The 24,278-nt window shown below is 39.9% G+C and overlaps 1 protein-coding gene and 2 long non-coding RNA genes across 4 annotated transcripts in view; 2 read left to right on the top strand and 1 right to left on the bottom strand.

The window, feature by feature from the left end:
* Positions 1-4,412, top strand: part of LOC105837407 (dual specificity tyrosine-phosphorylation-regulated kinase 2) — a 42,618-nt gene extending 38,206 nt beyond the window's left edge. Inside the window, exon 2 of the mRNA XM_036292758.1 lies at positions 1,970-4,412. Within this exon, the coding sequence (XP_036148651.1) occupies positions 1,970-3,754 (1,785 nt within the window). The 3' untranslated portion in view covers positions 3,755-4,412. The remainder of the gene's footprint in view (positions 1-1,969) is intronic.
* LOC118647586 lies at positions 4,255-23,302 on the bottom strand. Its single transcript, XR_004964773.1, has 2 exons — positions 23,170-23,302; positions 4,255-4,400 (listed from the first exon to the last, which is right to left on the bottom strand). It is a non-coding gene; the product is annotated as an uncharacterized LOC118647586 (long non-coding RNA).
* On the top strand, positions 8,961-23,854 carry LOC105837406. 2 transcript variants are annotated; one of them, XR_001139145.3, is made up of 2 exons: positions 8,961-22,389; positions 23,247-23,854. It is a non-coding gene; the product is annotated as an uncharacterized LOC105837406 (long non-coding RNA). The 2 variants fall into 2 exon arrangements; XR_004964772.1 differs by having other exon boundaries at positions 21,810-22,377.
* Positions 23,855-24,278: the final 424 nt, after the last annotated feature.

The following is a 24,278-nucleotide window of genomic DNA, read 5'->3' as shown; positions in this document are numbered from 1 at the left end:
TCTATTCGATTTAAATTCCCGGGGAGCTTTTTTCCGCACGAAGCCGTCGATATCGTTAATAAACGTGTTCGTATCGATGCTTTGGTCATGCCGCGGTTCCTTGATCTGCGAAGACACGCGTTATTTTTAGACAGATATCATGTTGGAGGTCGCGCATCGCGGGATATTGATCCTCGAGAATTATAACTCATTAAAATCACCGCGGTCGAACAGCCAAATCTAAAGCGAGCCGAGATGATTCCTGGACAATCTCCAATATGCTGTTTCTGTTCGCTACACACGCGATTGGGACGATGTTACCCGAAATATTAAAGTAGGCCAGAAGATGCACGGATTATCGAGTTGCACAACTCTCGCTAGTGCAATCTGTCCCATCTTTCATCAGTCATCAAAAGTATCAAGAAACATAATAATAATACTGACTTCGAGGAAGTTGTAAATGGAAGATGAAATATACCGAGCAAATCATAAATTAGGGTGCGAAAATTAATTATCGTTTTGTGTCACAATTTAGGTAGAGAAATAGACACTGTTGCATTTGTCGTAAGAAACTCTCTGACATTTTTTCGAAATTTTATTAAATTAATGATTTTTGATAATGATAATGATATGTATACGCATAAAAATGCAATTCTAAGAAAAGCGATTACACAATTTTCTTCTTTTAATTAACAATTCTTTTTGTAGAAAATTATTTCTTAATAATACACTCCTCATTCACTTGAAACAAACTTCTTTGTATATACAGAAAATTACATACCGTAAATTACTTGAATTAAGTAAATATTAGTTATTTCAAATATTTCAATTAAGTTTACATATCTGAAAATCTATAACTTTATCATAAGGATCAGATTTCAAATATGTTCTGAATCCTAGTAATTTAATACTTGAAAAATGTGAAATTAAAATAAAAATTTGATCTTTTTCTAATATAATTTTATAATATTCTTCGAAATGGTATAAATTCTTTTTTCGATATGTAATAAGTTTTTCTAAAATTTGTGACGAGTAAATTTGAAGACAATTCCGAAGGAGAGGGGATATATTAAGAATAATCGTTACTTGCTAGAAAAAAAAAGAAAATCAAGTAATCGTTTTTCTTAACAGTAGAATGATATTTTTCGCGCATTGAAATATTAAAATTATGAAATAAAAATACACACATTGTTTAAATATATATATATATATATTAATAAAATATTAACGCTGAAAAAGAAATATTATTTTACCTGGCGAGAAGATGATGAAGCCTGATGAAGTGTCGTTGGACGTACTGCCTTTGCATACGATCGCGCGGTCGTTACCGAGGCACGTTGTGATTGAAACGGTGTTACATTCGACGAACGGTGAGGTAAAATTATCGGGCCATCATTACGACACGTTCGCTGCCAGGTGCGCCGTAAATGATACACGCTCCTTATTTTACGTGGGCCACGTGCATCATTTACGAACTGCAAACAGATATATTCTAACGCGCGTGTATCATCCGGGGTGCATTCGCGACGTTTCGTCGGGCTGCTGCTGCCGTTCTACCGTCACTTGCGTCGCAGAAATTATTAACGAACCTCGAGCTTTATATGAACTTGATCGATTCCCACAAAAGAATATGTCTCGACGTGTACATAGTTACGAGTAGAATATATCGTTGCGACAGCAAGTTTTTTCTATAATATCACCTCTAATATATAAATCTATAAATCTAAACATTCTAGATTTTATATTTTGTAAAAAATATTCCCGATTTTTCCTCTCCGAAATGAGTAGTTTTTTTTTTATTTCGAAAAACAATTTCCATTTAAATATCGCTCGCGGTTCTTCATACCATTCTCCCAGAAATTTATCTATTAAATTATTCAGCGTGAAACATTTAGCGTGTTACACAATTAAATTATGCAATTACTGGTGCCATTTAAAAACTGCCTTGATTCATTGCAGCGGCTTAACGATATCTCTTCGTGTGTTACAGGTGATAGATTTCGGTTCCAGCTGCTACGAGAATCAACGGGTATACACCTACATCCAGAGCCGCTTCTACCGCGCGCCGGAAGTGATATTGGGCGCGAGATACGGGATGCCGATCGACATGTGGAGCCTCGGTTGCATCTTGGCGGAACTGTTCACCGGTTTCCCGCTGCTGCCGGGCGAAGACGAGGCGGACCAGCTGGCGTGCATCATCGAGATGCTGGGCATGCCGCCGCAGCGGCTACTGCAGAACTCGAAGCGGTCGCGTCAGTTCATCAGCTCGAAGGGCTACCCGAAGTACTGCACCGCGACGGCGATGCCGGACGGCACGACAGTGCTAAGCGGGGGTCTCTCGAGACGAGGGAAGCTGCGCGGCCCGCCGGGCTCGCACGATCTCGAGCGCGCCCTGAAGGGCTGTGACGACGTGCTGTTCCTGGACTTTCTCAGGCGTTGCCTGGTATGGGAACCGGAGTGCCGGATGACGCCGAATAAAGCACTGAGGCATCCGTGGTTGCGCCGCCGGTTACCAAGGCCGCCGGGCGACAAGAACGACACGCTACCGGCGGTTACGTCGGTGCAGGCCACTACCGGTTCCACCCTGAGAACGTCCGCGTCTGGCAGCAGGAGTTCCAGCAAGACTAACAGTCTGCAGAGTAGCAATAACACTAGCGACGACATCGCGACGAGCAAGACGACGGGCCAGCAGACAACGAGGGGAAATCGTTTAGTGGAGGACATGGTGTCGAGTTACGCGGGTTACTCGTACAACGCGTCCCAATTACACGGCGGTACTTGGGGCACCACCGGTGGATTGAGCAGCGGCCATCAATCATTGAACTCCATCAGCGGGGCTGGTGGCGGCGGCGGTGGCGGCAGGAGCTCCTGTAGCAGCAAGACTAACAGTCTGCAGGGCGTCAATAACACCAACGACGATATCTCGGCGAGCAAGACGACGGGCCAGCAGACGAGAGGAAATCGAAATTTGGTGGAGGACGTGGTGTCCGCTTACGCCGGTTACTCCTCGGCGTACGGCGCGACCCAGCTGCACGGTAGCACCTGGGGTACGACGGGAGGACTGAGCAGCGGCCACCAATCTCTCAATTCCGTCAGCAGCAGGAGCTCCAGCAAGACGAACGCCAATCAGTTGCAGAGCAGTAGCAATGCGACGAGCGGCGACATTCCCGCGAGCAAGACCGAACGTCAGCAGCAGAGAGAACGCACGAGCGAGATGCCGGTGAGCTTCGATCCGTATACACTCGGGTTGTACGGTTGCCTGTCCGAGTCCCAGCTGCATGGTAGTCATCGGTCGAAAGACCAGAGCAGCAGCCACCAGTCACTCAATTCCGTCAGCAGCAGGAGCTCCAGCAAGTCGAACGTCAATCAGTTGCAGAGCGGTAACAATGCGACAAGCGGTGATATTTCTGCGAGCAAGACCGAACGTCAGCAGCAGAGAGAGCGCCCTAGCGAGTTGCCGGTGACGATCTGCGATCCGTACCCACTCGGATCGTACGGTTGCCTGTCCGAGTCCCAGCTGCACGGTACTCATCGATCGAGAGACCAGAGTAGCAGCCACCAGTCGCTCAATTCCGTTTGCGACGGTCCAACGACCGGCAAGTCGCAGCGCGCTCGTCAGACGCACCAGATGCAGCAGCAACAGCAGCAGCACAATAATAATGGCGCATCGCACGACAGCTACGGCTCTCGAGGCTCCTTGAGCAACTCCAGCCGATTGATACTCTCGTTCCAACCGGGCGGAATCCAGGAGATCCTCGAGGAGCTGAGACGATAGGCCAAGACGTGACGTCAGTCGCGCCTTTTCTCCTCCCTTGGGCTCGCTTGCTCGCTCGCTGCTCGCGTACTAGATATTGTAATTAATGTTCGTTTTGTTCGCGAAACCATCGCGCTCACAAACGCGAAACGGGACGCGTAATGTAAAAACAAAAATAATTCGGTCCCGGTCACCTAGCGTGAAACTCGGCTGTGTCTCGCTGCCTGCCGCTTCGGGCGACGTTCCGAGGTGCGCCACCTTGACGTAGAGCGTCGAGGAGGGTTACTTGCGGTCGAGAGGGTGGGTGTCTCATCATCGATCTCGAATACACCGTTACGATACACGCGTCGCGTTTCTACGGTTCCCGCAACTCTGGCTTCCGATGGGGCACGAATCGGTTATAATACGGCGAGAAGAAAAGAGATCTGTTTTCCGTGTCCGTTTTGCAGATCGGAAAACGTTCTCCCCACACCGGATATCATTAACGAAATTAATCGAAGAAAAGAGTGAGCGAAGAAAGGCTCTTTTCACAGATTCGATATTGTAACTGGTTTCACGCCTTATGTCTAGCTACAAGATCGATTAATTGGTTATCTACATCCTCGAAATCATACCTTCAACTACGACGACGTCGCGTTGCATTGCTCTCTAGCTTGCTCGTTCTGCGCTGAAAAAAAAATTGATAATAATAATTAAGCTTTAATGACAGAAGTTCAATTAATTAATATAACCTTAATTGATAAAATATTGAATAATTAATAATTATATTAATAGTAACCAAACAATAATGGTAATCAATTACCAAATGGTTACTAAACATTTCTAAATATTTGGTTATATTAATTATTTAATTGAAATTATTTTATTATATAGAGATCAGTAACTGCTATCTAGGCTTGAGTATTATTATCGAACCCTTTTGTGAGATTTACTCCCGCTGCCATTGTCTCTGTCGTGAAAATACGCTTTTCGGTAAGAGGCGAATTTTTCCACTATACAACAATACCTTAAGAGCTCTAGGAAGGCGTTAGAAATCCTCGTGAATAAAGTACAGCACGGTTCAACAAGCGCTTATGTCTTAAAACACTTGTCCTTCTTTGCGAAACGTATAATCGTGGAGCTCAAAGGACCTCTTCTCGAAACGCGCCGGAATTCGCGAGAACGATCTCTGCACAACTGCGACTACACGAGACACTCATTCATCGCTCGGTTGCGTTTCGCTTTTTCTTACTTTGGCATTTTATTCGGACGGACGATAAAGCATAAAATTCAATTTTTCGAAGAATGTTTCAAGTATGTGTAACAAATCAACTAAATACGTACGGAGTTTGCGTATGCAAATGTTAATGTCGGATTTGTCGCGATGCATAATACACGTTAAGTCGTTAATTTTGCCTCATATGCGCACGGGACGTATTTTCCCCGCAATACAATTGATTACGTCGGTGATAAGGCGACAGGCCGTGTCGGATTGATTGCGCAAACAGAAGTCAGCTGGTTTCAAACGGAATCGTCAAATTGACTTACATTTACATAAGTCTCGGTTCGCGAATTATGATTAATGCACCGTCGTTGATCGTCGCTCACGGGCCGGTACGCGGGAGTAGTTCGGGCGACCTGGAGGTCATTGTGCCAAGGGAAGCCCGGGGAAACCGCCGACGGTTCGATAGGTCGTACGTGATGCGGCACGTCAGATACATTGCCGTGTCGTCGACGACGACGGCGCAGGTATAGCGATTCGCTCGATACGATAAGCGTGATCTCCACGAAGAATGAAGATTCACATGCTCGACTGTATAGTGTAATTTACCGTTGACGTTATCGTTTCTTTCTATGTGATCTGGAAAAAATACATTTTTCCATCATCCACACGTTCGATTCGTTGCACATACTTGGCGCGATAGGAAAATGCGAAATTTGCGCGAATCACTTGAAAATTTATAAGTCGATCAAATCGCCGCTCATGAAAAACAACATTGTACAATGGTGACAATACCATTTTGTATAGTTTGTAGGTTTTTTTTTACGTTTTTTTGTATAATTTTGTTTTGTAAATTTGTTTGTATTGTATGCGTTTAGATTAGTGTTTATTTTAATTGATGAAAACGGGACGCGTTAGGCAATCGTTATTTCCCCCTTTTTTTCAGTCGTTGAAATGGGCCGGAAAATATTTTTCTTTGTATACTTTTGACGATACTTTTAATTATTATAATTATTTGCACACTTATTTATCTCACAGCCTTTTTTTCCTATTGTAATTAAAAATCCTATATGCTCCTGTAGACGGAGAGAATTTTCTCTTAAAATTTACCTTCAAAACCCGGTAATTGTGAGATAATGTGTGACCTCAAAGAATTTTACTACACTTTTTAGTAAAGTTTACTATACTTTTACTATACTTTACTAAAAGTATTATAAATTTTACTATACTTTTAGTAAATTTTATTAAAAAGTAATTAAATAGTAAAATTTCTCGAGGTCACATTATCCCACAATTACCAGATTTCGAGGGCAAATTTTAAGAGAAAATTCTCTCCGTGTAGGGGATGGATACAACGAAAGGCTGCCTTTTCCTTGTGCATCAAATTGCTCATTACACGAATCCATTAGTGATGAATTATGAATACACTCATTACGGTCTCAGACCGAAACTTACAAAGTTCAGTCAATTCTGAAGCGGTTCTTGATTAAAAGCGAGCGTAACGGTGAAACCGGGGGAAACCCCGGGAAAGTATCGTTGTACCTGCGTTGTACTTCGCTTGTTTTACGACGCTCCGGGCCAGCAGCGTTTAAATTCGCGGCGATGAACGGCGCGACGTGCAATTTATGACAAGAAGAATCGCGCCCGGTTTGTTAACTCTTCTCGCGGCTTCTTCTGGACTTAACTGGGTTAATTTCTCCCCTCTCCACCCCCCCCCCCCGCGCGTGCATTCTCGCTCATTATTTGCGCTGCGTACATTTAATCGAGGCGAAAACGTGCCTTCCCCCTTATACCGTGATGTTCAGCAGCGGCTTTCTATCCTCGCGGTATTCTCGCTCGGGAGAGACGTGACAGTCGCGTTTTTCACGCACCATCCGTCTTTCACGTCTTTCTTTCGCCGCGGGGTACGTTCGGTTAGATCTTAGGTCTTCACCGCGCGTCTCTCTTTCTCTCTCTCTCTTTGTAGCGAGAAATCCGGTTTGAAGGACGCACGACAAAGAGAACCGTGTCCGAAATAAAAGGGATTTTCCGTGCTCGCGCGGGGTGAACGACTCGAGTGTCCTGCGGCCACTTTAGTTCCGCATTATTATCCGGCATCTCGATAGATTCCTGGACGACATGAATGGACGGCTTTTATATGTAGAGAAAACAGAGAGAAATAAATTTTTTACAACTCTCTTCAAAGAAGGATACAATATTTACGCGTAATGTTAATATTTTTATATAAGAGCTCAAAAAGATACATCTGTCGTCAAATTCACGTATCAATGCTTATCAGTTAACAGCAATTAGAAATTATTCGGAAATTTTTAATTTTTATTATTTTTACGTGTAAAAAAGGAGCGATTTCCTATATGTAGGCCTATAATTGTTGTCCCATGGATATTTTAAAAGCATGTCAGAAATGAAATGAATTTTACTATGTAACTCTTTTTTTCAGAAGTCGAGAACAAATTTTGCGAATAACTTATTTATTTATATGAAAAGAAAGTTTATGTTTGTATATAAAAAAAAGAGATAAGAAAAGAAAGTTTGCTTCAACCATTAATTGGCAATTGATTACCTATTGTAATTTCAAGTACAAATATATTATTGCTCACAGAACACACAGAAATCATTAACATGCACCACTTCCTCCTTAACCATTCATTGTTAAACGCTAATACGATTTAATTATCACTTCTCGTCATCGATTTTCCCCCCCGAGTTATTTCGAGCTTTGGTTTGGTACTCGACCGAAGTCGTGTGTTCCGAACAATGCGACCGCGCGCCTTGCGATGACTCCGGCAATGCGAAATCGCTAAATTTATCCGAACAAAACTCGCGTGCGCGGGACGGGCTGGTTACCGAGCGTGGATGAGTGACGAGACGACGACGACGACAACGAAGTAGAGAAATGTGACGAGAAAGAAAGAAAAGGAAAAGAGAAAGAGAAAAGAACGTAGGCGGCGAAAAGGATGCCGACGCAGCCGGCAGTGATAGCAGCGAAGAGCGGCGAGGTCGATTAAGTTAAGAGGGGAATCGGAGCGATCGGCGGATTAAAAAAAAAAGTCGTGATACCGAACGGCATGTCTTTGTGATATGGAACTACTTAGGCGTACTGGGATTTATACTACGAATGTAGATAAAAGAAAGAAAATATGTATGTATATTATATATATGTGTGTGTAAAAAAATTACATATATTATGTTATGTCGAGGTGATGAATGAATCATTTGTAAGGCGCGCGATGTAGTTTAATCTCGTCGTAGACGGATAGAGCGCTCGCAGAAGTGTCGATCTACCCTCCTCTTTTCCTTTGCACGAGGAATACAAGGTGTACAAGGGACGAGTATCGATAGCCCTTTCCTCTCGTCAAAAAGCTTTTCAATAATGTATAATCTTAATTATTGATATTAACATAATATAATATTAACATGTATGTATTTGTATATTAATATTATATTATATTATAATATTAATATATGTAATTAATAATATACATCAACAATATGTTGCGCGTAAGGAGAGTAAAAAAAAAATTGGAACCTTTTTACCAATCGATACTCGTTCCCTTTTTGACAACCGAGTAAGAAACTGGGTTTTCGATACAGCTTTGGATACGGTTTAGATCGAGTGGTACGACAGAGAATGCAGGACGATTTTTGTGACGTGTTGAGAACACGAACACGACTTTCGAGCTTGGATTTCTTTTATCCTCTCGCCTCTAGATCGTCCCGAATAATTCGCGAAAGTATCACCCGATTGTTTCGTACGTGTACATTGGCGTGTATGCGATAGTAATAGCTTTTTTAATTTCTCAACGATATTATCTTGCAAGTTCTCAATCCGACCATAATAGAACGAAATTATAACGATGGACAGCGAGAGCATTGTGTCGCTAAGTGCGCGTTCGCGGAGATGCTATACTGTAAGAAAAAAAGTATGTAAAATTACACAAACAATATGCGTAAAATTTACACAATTGATAATGAAATGTACAAGATTTTTAAATATTTTTATATTTAATTGTGCAAATATATTTTTCTATTAAACGAAAAATTATATATTTCCACAATTTGAAATAAAAATACTAAAAGATTTTATATATTTTCACTATAAATTGTGTAATTTTACATAACTTTTTACAGTGTAATCTCTTAGAGGAACGAACGACACTCTATACGAGAGCGTGAAAAATCAGCCGAAATCCGGATGGGAATAATCGCGATCCGTCCCGAAAATCGATTGGTAAAAAACGTACATCGACCGGTTTTAACGATCGCGTCGTGCATTATTTCAGTGACGATTTGCTGGGGCCGGTCGTCGCTACCACTGCCGATATAGCTCGTTAGGTAGGCGCCACGCTTCATTTTTCGCAAGCTGGCTCATTTTGCGCGGACCTAGTCTCCGTTTTCCCGTCCCGTAATTCTCGCGAATATTAACACGTGGAGTGCCGGCCGACGATCTGCTAATTCTGCACGCAGAGAGATACCGTTACCGCGCGCGCACCCACCGATTGTACCTCCACGCAATGCGGAGGCACGCTTAAGTGCGCTGTGTATATATAAATACATAATAATAATTGAATAGCCTGTATACGCACAAATGCCTTCGCGTTAATCGGCGGCGTATCTTCTCGAGGGAACCTTTAATACCTAGACGCTGCTTGTTACTTATGTTTTACATTACGGCTGGTTGTGATGATGGGAATAAAAGATAAAAATTTTGAGTAATACCCGAAGATAACGAACGATCAAAGATAATACGCGTATGCGACTCGTAACAATCAATTATTGACAACAATTTTATTATTGACAACATCTCAAGTTTACATTTTCAGAATATATCGCGACGGAAGACATAGCGCTAACTCTTAAGATGTCATGTGAGAAAAAGTACCTTCTTTAATATCATTATGATCATTTCCATTCACTTTTTCATCTATTAAAAATTCATGAACGTGCTTTCAAATTTATGGATCGAATGTACTTCATTTTAGAAAACAATAAGATGTAATATAATTTAATTAATCTTAAAATTACGAGAAATTTCTGTAAGATAGAAATCAGTCGAACACAGAATATCGACCTTAAGAGTTAGTATATTTTATCCTTTTTATTTATTAAATTTATTAAATATGAATTGTGCGTTCACGATATGCCGCGTGTTACAATTTCAGTTACTTTTCAACACTTTGAAATAAGAATATTAATAATTATTAGTATTAATTGGTAAATTATGCAAACTCTTGTATTACTGTCTTAATGAGATTCAATCAATAATCCTTTACAATGTGGCACTCAACGTGTTAATCACTGTTTACGATAGTTGTACTGAGCTAATTTGTTTTCCCGGTGCAATTCGCGTTTACATTCTTTCGCTACAGCTTCGTAGCGTGGAGCCATTCACGTGTCATCGACTGATCTCGTGAAAGATTGCGCAAAGTCCGTTCGAAACCATTCCTTGGGGTGGCATACGAATAATAATCGGGTTTGCCTCTTTTTCTTGTCTTTCCGCTCTCTGGGTTTTTTTACGACGGTTTTTCCCGCCGTTCACGTGACATTATTGAGATACAAACGACGGTTTTAAGCTTATAATGCACGTGAAGCAAACGTGAATCTCAGAATTGATGGTGAATGAGAACGCAATTGTCTGTAATTTTTCCCAAAGGTTTTTTCGTTAAAAGATGCGCAAAATTCGATTGGTGATTTTGTCCCTTTCAATTCGTGAGAAATGAGTTCTTGATTTACGGATCCTCTGAGAAAAAATTATTAATGCTCGTAATTTTCTCTTTAACCACCCTATTCGGGCATCTATTCAAAGGGAACTGGTTTTACGCTTTGAATAGGCATGCGTTTGTTTGTTAGGCAGGATATATGGCAAACGAAATTCAGATTTTAATATAAACGTTTTCAAACAGGGCGCAGCGATTAATCGATACAAAAAAGACAAAACAGACACGAGATGATAAATTCCTCTACCTAGCATTTAACGATTGACGAATCTTGGTTGTATAAGACAGTACTTAGATCAGAGATGCCTCATTTTTAGATCAAATTAAAAAAATTAAAATCAAATTTTTAATTTATTCACCTTCAGTAATGCATTTATGATAAAATGCTGCATGATATTTACGAAGTGATGGTCCGTAGCGTCGTTTAAATTATTAATTTCGGATATAAATTTTTAATGAGACGTGTATCATACACGTGAAACGGCTGGTGTAATATTAGCGTGGAATTTAATAGCGCTTGGGATTCTCGGCGAGGCTTATCGCGACTCGCAAAATCGTCGGCGATCTCACCGATCGAGCCTCGGCTCCGGGGAAACGGATCGTCGCGGTAAATTCCTGAAGCCACCACGGGCATAAACAGCGCGTGAAATGTGTTTGACGGGAAAATCGGTACTCGTCGCGAGACAACACGAAGCGAGCGAGAAACGAGCGAGCGACTGCCACGCATGAGAGAGTAAAGAAAAATTCGACCTCGAATTTTATTTAAGAAATTGACTCCGGCTGTCGGTTTAGGAAACCAATAATTATCCTCGGCGAAAAAGTGTGTTGTAGGCGACGCAGAAGAATCGGGGGATAATAAATGAGAAAGGAAGGGAGAGAGAAAGTGCGACCGCGGGGCAAAACGACGAGAGACTGTGTCACGTTTCTAAACGTAACGATGTACATGTACTATATAATTGCGTAAGCGTTTGTATATGATAGTTAAGAATTTTTCGTAAAATTATAAACCGTTAGGGACGCGCGTTTAGCATAAATCGTGTGCGTGCGCGTACGCACGGCCGTACACACATACACACACGTGGCGAACAGGTGCCTCGGAGTTCGTTGGGCGCGTTAACCCTCTCGCTTCGTGAACCCTGTGCATCTCCCGCCCTCCCCCTCTCTCCTCTAATTCGCATTATTCGCGACGAATCGCACCTTCACATCGCGACCTGTCGCACCCCTGGAAGCGAGAGGATCGAGTCGCGTGAAAATCTGGCATTCGCGAAACTCTCCCCCTCCCCCCCCCCCGTTTCGATCCTACCGTATCAGATTCAAAGAATCTGTTCGTTCTCATTCCCTTTACGAACTTTCTCGTCGCTCGGTGATGCGAAACCACTCTTAAAGTTGAAGATGCGCATCCTAGCGATAAAAGCGTTAAAAGCATCTAAGGAATTGTCAGTGGCTTACCAGAGAAAGAGTTAAAGAGCTTAACTTGTAACTGAGAAAAAGATTCCTAAAAATTTTTTTGCAGGTCATAAGTTTGTTTCGCCGAGCTAAATCTTTATTCAAAAAACACAGCGAAATAAAATTTTATTCCTGGCAAGTAAACCAATTGATAGTAAAAACATATTTTACAAATATATATATTTTGCAGAAATATATATTTCGCTAACACAATAAATTTTTTAATAAAATAATAAGTATACGAATATAATGATTATTGAAGAAGACATTACAAGTGACATTTCTTCATGTTTTAACTCTTTTCTCAGTCTACAAGAGAAAATTTAATTTTTATCTTATAGAATTTAATTTATTTGAAGAATGAAGAATTCTCTTTTTTATACATATACGTTTATACATGACTGAGAATCTTCATTCTTGATATTCTATAATTCTTTTTATATTTTTAACGATTAATGTTTTAATTTTTTTTTCTTTTGTATGATTTCTCGCTCAATATTAAAGGTGATTTATAATAACGAAGAGCAAGTGTGCATGTACGTACATTAGATGTAATGTACATATAATTTACAATCACTTACGTCAAATTGCTGAGTTCAGCGTTGCGTTTAGTGTCTCGCCTAATGGGCTCGCTCACGACTTCTAAGAACCGCCGGATTATTCCATGATGCGACCAGTTATTCTGTAATAACCTATCACTATCCGATGGATGCCATCTGCAGTCTCGAGGGATTATCCCGGGGAAATTGCGTGGAAAATTACTTTCGCGAAGTGGACGATCGGCGCGCGAGTCGATCAGCGATTAGGGACGATTGAAGGTTGTCAACCGGTCGGCCGCGCAGAATTTTCGGCTTGAGATCGACGGACGCGGGATTTTTTCTTTTTTTTTTTTCTCACGCGTGCGATAGCGACTCGCGGAGCGGAGACTAGTCGTCGAAAAAAAAAAAAAATAACGGAGCGAACATTCGTCAAACGAATGTTCGCCAAGTTGCGGTCCACGATTATTCGCGTACACCCGCGACACGGGCGCAGCGTGCAATGTACAACGAACGAGGTAGAGGTACTTGTTCGAGCGATTAGAACAAGCTACTGTTTTAAGTCACGTAGACAAGCGGGAATTTAGGATCGGTTTCTCTCACACAACGTGTGTGTCGGTTGGCCCCCAGCCTCGATTCGCCCGATTCTTTGTTTTTCCTGAATCGTAACACCAGTAGTGGTCAGTCACGAAAAGACTTCCTTAGAAGTTTCAAAGATATATTACATACATATCTGAGTAACTAGTATAATTTAGTTTAATTCAGTTTCTGTTAAGGTTAAACTGCGGGATAAGGCCTTTTTTAATTAAACAGAAAGAATGATTCGCAGAACAGATAGGACAGATAAGAAATACGATAACGATAACAAACGCACTCTGTATATGGAGGAAGAGAATCGGATCGATCGCGGGGCCAGGCGCCAAGCGATGAGACCGGCTCTTAGACAATGTAATGATCATATTACTGATAAGGAAGAATAAGTGCGAAGAACAAAGTCGGTTAGCTAGTAGATTAACGATGTTTTTTAGCGACCAGGACAACGTATTTCTCGCTGTATAATTTATTTCCTCATCGCGACCCTCCTCGCCGAAGGGAACGACCAATCGATCGCGTATCGCCTACCCTCGTTTACGCAATCGATTTTTATCTCTATCACAACACGATAATTGTAACGTGTGTTTTGTAGTAAAAAAAAAAATCGAATTCCACGACCTTTTAAATCTATGATTAACCCTGGTAGAAATTTATGCAGTTTTTCTAACATCCATCAAGTTATACTGTCTATTTAATATTATGATAGCCTCATTAGTTGCAGCAATATTGCATTGGAAATGGACAAGAACTTGATGGAATTTTAATCAATGACTGATGCGCTTTTTGGTAAAAATAAACATAAACATCTGTCTAGTATTAATAAACAGGCTTTCAGGCTTGCTTGTTGATTAATTGACTAGTCCAATGTTTTCGTTTAGTAAATAAATTTAAATTTTGCGCATTGTTTGTGCACAGTAACTGCGGGCAAAGGCGTTACATTTTAATTTCAAGTAGTTTTACGTCTCAATTATCAGACAGAAATGATATAATTATCCAGAGACTGCACAAAAAGTGCATGAAATTTCTGCCAGGGTAACTTTCTGTATTCGAACTTTGTGTATTCGAAGTTTGTATCTGTATTCGAACTTGAACACCTGTTAGAAATTGGTGGAATCAAGCGTACTGTAAATAATAAAGTAGCTGACAATCATCACGTTATTACCGATCAATTAAATCGTTAAATGTCGGTTCCACTCTTGGAATGTAAAATCGTATTCGGAGCGAGCTCTAGAAAATAATTATTTGTGTTTTTGAACCTGTGCCTGAAACCTGTCAATCATCGTGTTGTGACGCAACAAAAATCGCACGTGTAAAGGAAGCCTAAGGTTGTGCTGACGACCTGGTTGATTTAGACTTATCTGGACGCTTGAAAATTTTTCTAGCAAAAACTCTCGAAAGTCGGATTTAGAGAAATTAGATCTCAATTGAAAAAAAAAAAAAAAGTTTTCTCTATCCAAAAGAGAGATTTTTGTTGTCGCATACTGGCTCTCCCGGTACTAAAGTTTTGAGCGTTCAGTCTGGCTCTGGTTGGCAATTTGTCCTTTTGTAGATCGTAGCTGTAGAGAGCAACAATAGAGGAAGAGAAAACCCAAAATTGAGTTAACCAGAATGGAAATCAACCGGCGTCGGTGCGCCCGCAGTGTCCTTTATTTCGTAACCCAACGAAACATTCTAGATCGTTGTTCCTCGGTCACTGTGTATGTTATTGGTGACTGGCAAAGCCTCAAGTTTTTACCTTAACCAAAATGGATCTTGCGTTGGACACTGTTTCCTAGTTCGCGGAGTGTATTATAGATTACGTATGTACGTGCCTGCGAGAAATAAAACTTGGCGACACACAGACACAACACAACACACACACACACACATACACACGTGTGCAATCCCACGTTCGTTTACAATCCGTAGCCTTTAAACGCTCGCATCGTACCTTTTTACCGCTAAAGCGTATACGCGGAACAAGTTCATGGCATAATTACTGTGTAATGTCACTGTCGCTTTGTTCCTAGCATAATCGAAGCGCATAATCCAGGCAACGCGCAGCTTTAATATTCTGGAAAGCTGAGCGGTGTGCGTATTTAATTAATTACTGCGGTCGCGCGGCGAACATTGTGATAGCTACGTAGTTGCGAATTGTCGTCCCGCAGCGATAACAAATTGTGATCCGAGATTTATACTCTTAATCCGTAAGTCGTAGCATGTGAGAGAATTACAGATCAATATCATTTTAATACGTCCTGCATTGTATCCCTTGGTGTATCAATTACTGTACTTGTTAAACGCGGTTTAGAAACGCAAACCGCGTCTACAGATCATTTTTCACATATCATATACAACGCTAGATTATTAAATTTTTAATTGTCTAATTTTACACGAGATCGGAGGCGATTATTTTTAAAAAGCGGCTTTTCGCTTTTAGGTATAGTCGAAAGCTAAGATTCTTGTATTTCGTAACTTTCAAATCGTTCGCGAAAAAAAATATGTGCTTATATAAGTTTGCGATTAATTTGTTTTTAATTGACTCTGTTGCGAAAATTGAGCATCTATCGTCTGTATTGAGATATTATGCGCTTATTTCCCGCGTTATTTTATTTTCGGAAATTCGCGCTTATGTTCGCGCCTTCTCATCCCGATGTATCCCGACTGAATGGTATTGTTACCTATATGCTCTCGTCGTAAAAATTGCGAGATAGATCTCCGATGAAATGTACAGGGCGCGCGAAAGAGTTAATACCCGTCGAGGACGATAGTCCCAGTTAATTCTAGTACGATCTTAATTGCGCCTGCCTATGTTTGTTCCTAGCCAAATATTTTTCCACTTTGATCGCCAATGAGAGGGTGAGTTTTTGAGATAATTTTGCAGCTCTTTTTTTTAATATCACAAAGATGATCTATTTACCGACTAATATCGTCACAACGTGCGATGATAATTTCTGTAAATGTACATAAGCTCTCTCGCGCGAGAAAAGTGAAATTTGAACGGAACGAAGAATGCTGCCACAATTACCTGCGTGATTTCGAAGGTACAGGCGTACAACAAAATACACACACACATACACACACATCAAAACACAAATGCGTACACGCTCTCTGTCTCTCAGGTACGCGCGTCGCATACGTACTGGTCATTATTCGTTTGCACGCATGTCTTTTCCACGCACCTCTCGTGCCCCTGATGCCTACCTGGAGCAGAGCGTTTTAATTTACGATAATACGTTTTCGTTTATCGTTTTATTTAGTCGGCAATAAGACTTTTCCTATATTTTAAGTTGTTAACGTTGCACACGAAGATATGTTTATTTGCGCCGCTGCGACGCGTCCGGCAGTTTCGAACACGCAAATTAATTAATCCTAGCATTATTCGAAGGGTAAAGCTTCGCCTTTGTACACCAAAGTAGCCTTTGATTGTGAATGTCAAAATTTTCATTAGTTTATTGTAAAATTGCGAAACAAAATGAATTTGGTTTAACAGACAATTAATTTAAAGATCTTTTTTAAATAATTGGTGACTTGATACTAGAGAGAAAATGTATTGGTTTTTAAATATTTTTGCAACTGTAAATTGAGTACCTTGAATTTGCTAGGATAAATTAATCATTCGACTCCCTCCGCGAATTTTTGTGGCATTTAATTTCGCAGAAATCCGCGTTTGACGATTTTTCTTATCACGTTTGATTTTATCATGTTATACTGCCGCTCGCATTTATGCATTTCGCATTTCTTTCTTATTTCGTACCTTGCCGTATACGAATTTTACATTTTTGTCAATGATATTATTCCGCATTATGCATGTACGACGACGACGACGACCGACGTTTCGTGTCGGTGAACACTTTTGCCCTTTTTTATTACAGTATATTTCACCGCAGGTTTTCGGTGCAAGAACGAGAAGAAAAGACCACGATATACGTAAAGCTCATTTTTAGATACGGCTTCATCTTTAAAGTAAACTTCGGTCAAGTATGAACCCGCCGCGTTTCCGCACACGAACTCTTTAATTTACTCCTCACGCGAACTCGCGCTTATGACTTTCTCAAGTTTTTCGCGGATGCTCGCAGCGGCTAATCGCGTCTCAGCTTTTATACCGCCGTAACATGTGTATTGTCACAAACCTAAAAAATACATACACACACACAAAACAAGCACGAACGCACACACACACACGCATACACACGCAATGAACACAAATACGTACACACGCGTCCGTCTACTCCGGTTTTACGTAAGTTTATGCTAAGTTTTTAGGATATTAACATGGCTTCTCATTTTATTTAAGCGACAATGCAAAGTTTGATCTCTTACTCGTACATACATCATTATGAATATAAATATTATAAATAAATACACATACATGGATAATCCGCATAATTATGATTACGCGAGGAATCATGCTCGTTGCGTTCCTTCCCTCCCGTGTTCCTTCCCTCTTCGCGGCTAGCGAATTCTTTCGACGGACGACGAGGGGACGAGGCACGCCGTCGCGCGTTCCTCTTCTCCACGTGGGGAACACCGCATGTTATACATATATAAATATATATAAGGAAAGGAAAAAATATATATACGAGTATAGGACGCGATTCGAGCGTTCGTCCCACGTGTAAAGATGCAACTTTCAATCCCACCATTTATCCTTCCTCATCCCTTTTCCCCTCCCTCCCTCCCTCCCTCTCTCTATACCCGCAAACAATTGTAAACGCGTTCTCGCCGTGAGTCACGAAAGCGCGAATATGATTTTTTAAAGAACTGCTCCGACTTGATTAAGAAACGAAATAAACGCTGCTTATGACAGTTAAAACAGCATTCTTTTTTAAATATCAATATCCCTTAATGCCCCATCCGACATCTTGATTTCAGAATCAAGAACGGAGTCAAGAACGGTTTGGCCTCAAAAGTTAAGTGGCTTCTGCCCAGATTTCTACTGAAATTAGAGGAGATTATTCTCCGAAAGGGCCGGCGAAGCACCAACCTGGAGAATTGACCTAGATTCATTTGCATAACAAAAAAGTACCCGGCAAGAATGAGGTAAGTGCATAATTTGTTAGATCCACTCTGATACAGTCGTATCTGAGATAGATCTTGCAAATTGTGAGCTTGACTCACTCTTGTACTGAAAGTCGAATCGATATATATTTCATTCGTATGAGAGATATATTCTTCCCCCGCATTTTATCTCGTCGAGCATAGAATTGTTAATAGCATTGCAATATATATCGCGATTTTGTACGATGTAGATGGTTGAAAATAACGTCGGCGGAATATTCTGATTGAACGCGGACAATATTAATCGCGCTAAAACGCATTCGGCGTTCTCTCGCCAGGTAGATACGCTTGACGTCGCGGCACTAAATAATTAAACGAACGAGCGTAAAAGTTTATCACATCGATGACATTTTGAGATACGAGGGCCATCGACGGACCCGACGCTAGAACATTAAATCCGAAACTATCGTCATTGGCGGAAATTCCCATCGAACGCTTTTCGGACACGCGCGCGCGGGCAGATTTATTTCTCTCTCTTGACGGGGGAAGAAGAACGGGATCGTATATCGAGTGTGAAGAATGGACGCCGAGAAATATTCCCTTCTTTCTTTTTTCTTGGACGTTATTGTGCGCTGGAGTGTTCCCCGTGCCCGATAGAACGAAACTGCAAAGCAACGAAGGAGAGAGAGAGAGAGACATCGACGGCACCGTGGTTCCAATCCTTGACATTCGCACTTAGATTCTATCTGGTGCCTCGCCGTCTAAAATCCCGAGGACCCTAAATCGAAACGCTCTCCCCTTCGTGCCACCCATTCGAGTGCACACAACCGAATAATAATTATGGACACGACGTCACGCGTGGGTGATCCTCCTGAGACGAGTACTAAATTATATCTGGGCCGACGTCATTCTCGGCGGAGGAGAGACATTGTATTTTGGGACGATGTCATTAATCGACGCCGGAATGTTGTCCTCGTCGCGCAATGAATATTCGATGCGTCCAATTATTTTCCACAGTTTTAACGTGGAAACGGAATGACCACGCAAATATTGACGTTTTTTTTTTTTTGCACTTATATGCATGTTTTTACGCATCTAAGTTCTGATTATCTGATCTATTATAGATGAAGAAATGGGAATTACGAGCGGATTGACGCTAGTGAGCAAAAGCCTCAATGTAAGTATGAATTTAGGGCAATTCAATTAAGCCACGTCCGGTAAATGAGAGTACCATCATTAAATATACTTGACTGATACGTATCGGACGGGTGGACGGACGAACGGACGCTCAGACGGATATGTATCATCCATGTCTATTTATTGATTACACCTTCCGGTGAAAACGGGACATTGCGCAAAGTCGTCGATGTTTGACCGCGTCATATAACCGATGTGCTCCCGATAATACGCGGTTATCGTTTGATATAGCGCTTATCTGCTGCGCTGTAATTATTAGCAATACTACAAGTTAGTTTTTATATCGCAATTTTATTGCAACACGTGTTCATTTCTCTGATTTACTTGAGCGCATATGCTTATAGAAATTTATCAATTTGGTGCTATATTAATCTTCTGTATACACGAAAGAGTGAGTTTATATTCTGCGTATTTTTTTTTCCAACTAAGAGCATTATATACAGTCGTAATATTTATGTACTATTTTTTCAATAAAAAACCTATACAAATACTTTCTACAGATGTTAAAGGATGTATAAGAGTCATCAAATAATTTTTTTACACTTGTAAAAGATACGAAAATTAACTCAAAAGTTAGTTACAGACAAAAAATTCGAACATATTGTATGTTTGACCTGTTCAAATAATTCGAAGTAAAAAAATATCCAGTTCGCATTTTAGATCGTTCGGACAGTTTTAAAAATTAAAGCTATGTTTGTCACATTTCAAAGTATTATCTAAAACTTAAAATTTTTATTATTTTGTTATTGCGTTAAAATATCTGAGCATAATTCTCTTATTGGTTTGAAGAAGTTATTTAATTCTTTATTTGCTATTTATTTTTATGTATAATTGCATTTTCTATTATTTATCGGCAAATAGGAAATAGTATTACAAATTAAATCTTTTACATATATATTAACGAAATTAATTAATTCTTGTCGTATAATAGTTTATTTGGATCCATTAATTCGTTTATAATTTATTCACTTAAAACTATAGCAAAATGCAGCAACAGTTATTTTTCAGGGCCAAAATTTAGGTATTCAGTCAAAACTTTTTGTCATCGATTACGGAAAAAAAAGAATAAACCTTAAAGCAGTTTTAACTTTCACACTAACTTTTAGCTCGTATGTTAAAGCTAAAACACTTTTAAGCAGTATTGATCTGTAATGTCAATTCGTTATGCCTGAAGTTCGGACAGTTCGAATAATATAATAAAGAAGTTTAAAACACATTAAAAAGAGTAATTTTTTCACGGGTATTTTCTTTTTTACATTAATGTGTCAAAGAATTTTGATTCAAACTTTATTTTAGACTTTCGGATCTGACGTATATTCAAACAGTTTGAACATATCTTTAGTTTAAAAAAGTTTGAATGGTTCAAATTATTTAATCACTTGATGTTTTTAAACACTATTCAAAAGTGTCGTGAATTAATCGTGTGCAAAGAAGCTGCCAAAAACAACGTGTGTACAGAGGTTTAATTACTATTTTCCAAATTAAAAACATTATTTGTTATTGTTTTTAATCTTAAAATAAGTAATTAAATATTAAATTATATGAGTGCTAAATTGACAAATTTTTGTAAAGGTATAATAATAATTTGATAACTGTATAATAAATGAAATAAAAAATGAAAAAAAAAAGGTAAAAGCTCTAAAAAATATATGAAAAACAAGGTAAGAATATTCACGTCACATTTCTATATAAATGTAAAGATACATCAAATAGAAGGATCTCCACAAATGTGCGTTCTGTTTTCGTTAATACTAAATATAGAGAGAAATTAAAAAGTGGGGAATGTAGGACGTATATCGCGGTCATAGTTCTTTACAGGAATAGATATCCGTCGGGCAAATGGTTGATTACTTTCGAATAAAATAACAGCTGAATAGCGACCCTCGAAAGGATGATTCAGAATGATAAGACTGCCACTCGTACTAATAATAAATATGTTTATCCTCACGATCGAGAACCGCGAAGCCATCCCACATTACAGATAATTATAATCCCAGCGTTGGTTTTCAACGTGACACGATCGATACCCCCCCAAGCGTGTGTTACGACATTCCAGTTAATTCTGCCTATCATTATTGTCTATTAATATAATGCTCGGCTCGTATAACTCGATATAGCACTTGATTTGCGTCAATATAGCATTATTTTCAGAGAGACGCGATGTACTCCCTAAATGTACCTCTTCCTGCAACCGGCCGTACAATGTCGTTCAATTAACCTCCACCTTGTTAATTAACCCTTGCACGTTATTACCCCTTGATTTGTCACCAAGTGTTCATCACGAACCCTTAAGTCATTCATGGGCATTATTAGTTCTCATTACCTACATTATAACGTGCAAACTTTATCTGAACGTTAGAACTTTTGGAAAAAAAAATGTATTTTGTTGAAAGTCCGCAAACGTGATAATTAATGCGTACAAGTGCTCTTATCTCGAGAGACTTCATTATCCAGTGCTATTCTCGATTACAATCGAAAACGTTAGAAAGCAATGGAAATCAATCCTATTCAAATTCTATACAGCCGAAGCTCTGTTACGCTCTCCCAAAATCGTGTCCGGGGGATTAATGTCGAGCCTAGTGCGTCGATATATCGGTTTCCTGCAAATGACCTGGTTCGCAAAAGGTTGCAAGGGTCAATTAATCACAATATCACTATCATCCGCTTCGCGTTACCCTCCGCGGCACGTACTGGCAGCTTCGCTTCTAAACGCACTCATTCATCACCGGCACCTGATATCGGCTATTTTCGCACACGCAAGCCCGACACACATTTTATTTAACTTGCATTATTTAACTTCGATTAAACGAAACGCGGCACGCGTTTATCCGGCATTCGATTCGCTTTTTTGCTCGTATGATGAAAGATGCATCCGCGATATCGAGACGGTGAAGAAGATAAATTCGCCATCTCAGACTTCGATCGAAGACGACATGCAACATCTTAATCGAATTCAAAGCTCTTCTTACTGCTGTAAGTAAGCTGGTGAGTAAAATTTGAATATTAGATTTCTTAAGAATATTAGACGTGCTGCGAGAACCATGGTACTTTTAAAACGAATTAGACACGACCGAAAATACGAGCGTTTTGCCAAATGGCATTAATAAATTTAAGCAAATTATATTTTGAACTAACATTTATAGGATCTAAAGAGTATTAATAAATATAATATTATCGTCATATATTTGTCTATCTTTTCATTAAAATATTTCAAATTGGTTTTACTTGCACTTCCTGTCGACTTCTCGCATTTAAATTATAATGTTCAAGCTTTAAGGATGTTTTGACTGCACAATACCATAACTAAAAGTCATTAAAATTTAAAAACTGTAAGCTTCTTAGCTTTAATCTTTTTTTCTTTATCGAGGACAAAAAATTTTAATTGTGAAATCCGCTTTATAAAGAACAATTTATACTGATTTATAAAACATAAATGATTTTGCTGCAGTAAATAATTTTTAAGTACGGATCCAAATGCTTTTGTAAATATTAAGATTTTATTAGTACATGTAAAAAATTTGCTTTAGCTTGCAATGCTACTTTTCTATCAAAATCGTGAATAAATACAAAACTCAATTTTACATAAGAATCAAAGGCAAACAAAAACAATTAAACAATTTCTATTCCAAAAAGAGAATTATGCGCTCAAATTTTACACAGATACTCAAAAGTAATAATAGAATAATTTATAAAATTTTCATATTTTTACTTTGAGAGGTGACACACATAACTTCAAAGGAAATTACGAGGTGTAAAAGAACATACCGAAAATAGACATATCCGATGATGAAACGCGAATTTTTCAGACACGTGATCAATGCTCGTGCTTCTGCATTTTTCAGACAACATGACGCGACGGGGATGCAAATGTGGGGCAGATCGAAACTACAATCATCCGACATTGACTGCCTCCTCGTCGGGAGTCGGGGGTATTTTTAATCCCTTCCCCCTCCCCCTCTTCCGCGGCCGGGAAGCGGTGGTGACGAGCTTGACGTCAAGCAGGCTAGAGACACGGATGATTTGCTCCAGCGTGGCGGTATATGTACAACATACGATATACTTTGTCAATAGAATGGGATGCGCCGCCGCTCAGGTGATCGATCGGTCACCGCCTTCCTCTCGCGATCGTCTCCTCTCCCTCCGCGACATTTTCCCCCTGTCGTGTCTTGGAGGCCGTGCGTTGATCGATCGCCGTCTGGCCTTGAGATCACTCGTCCGCCACGCGGAATATCGATAATTTTAGTTGCACATATATAATAATGCTCCATTAAATTATCGCCATGGGCACGAGAGAGAGAGCGAGAGAGAGAGAGAGAGAGAAAAGATTGTCTTAACTCGAGAAGGAATCGAAGGAGTTATGCAATAAATCAGAGACTGTACACGTGAAAAGGACATGTAAACGTATGCGAACGTTAAATATATGCGGTAGATACGTATTCCGTTATTTAAATCGTATGGTCGATCATGTAATTTCGCATTCCTTTTTCATAAGGCGTAAGATACATATATTTCCGATTGGATGTCTACTTGCAATTAATATCTTATCAGAAAGTCATAAGAGTAATGATGTAGTAATCGTGAGAAACTGACGTCAAAACAACCACTAGTCACGGAGAGTAGTCTATTACAGAGCCCGTCTATATTTCCACTGCGACAAATGTCACCGAGGATAAACGTAAAAACCAAGGAGAGTATAATCGTTTATTGTAACTCACTCACGACTTGCATCGAGCCAGAGGGGCGGCGTAGATTTTCCTTTAAATACATCTTGTTATTTCTCAAACACGTACAACGTGTTTTATTTTATACTGTTTTGCTTCATATCTAAATTTTTTATGTAACATTATATGTACATATGTGCGTGCGCGCGTGTG

This window comes from Monomorium pharaonis, chromosome 10 (genome assembly GCF_013373865.1).
Source record: "Monomorium pharaonis isolate MP-MQ-018 chromosome 10, ASM1337386v2, whole genome shotgun sequence".
In the NCBI taxonomy this organism is placed as follows: domain Eukaryota; kingdom Metazoa; phylum Arthropoda; class Insecta; order Hymenoptera; family Formicidae; genus Monomorium; species Monomorium pharaonis.
The sequence above is the reverse complement of the archived record's forward strand: the minus strand, read 5'-3'. Positions and strand labels throughout refer to the sequence as shown.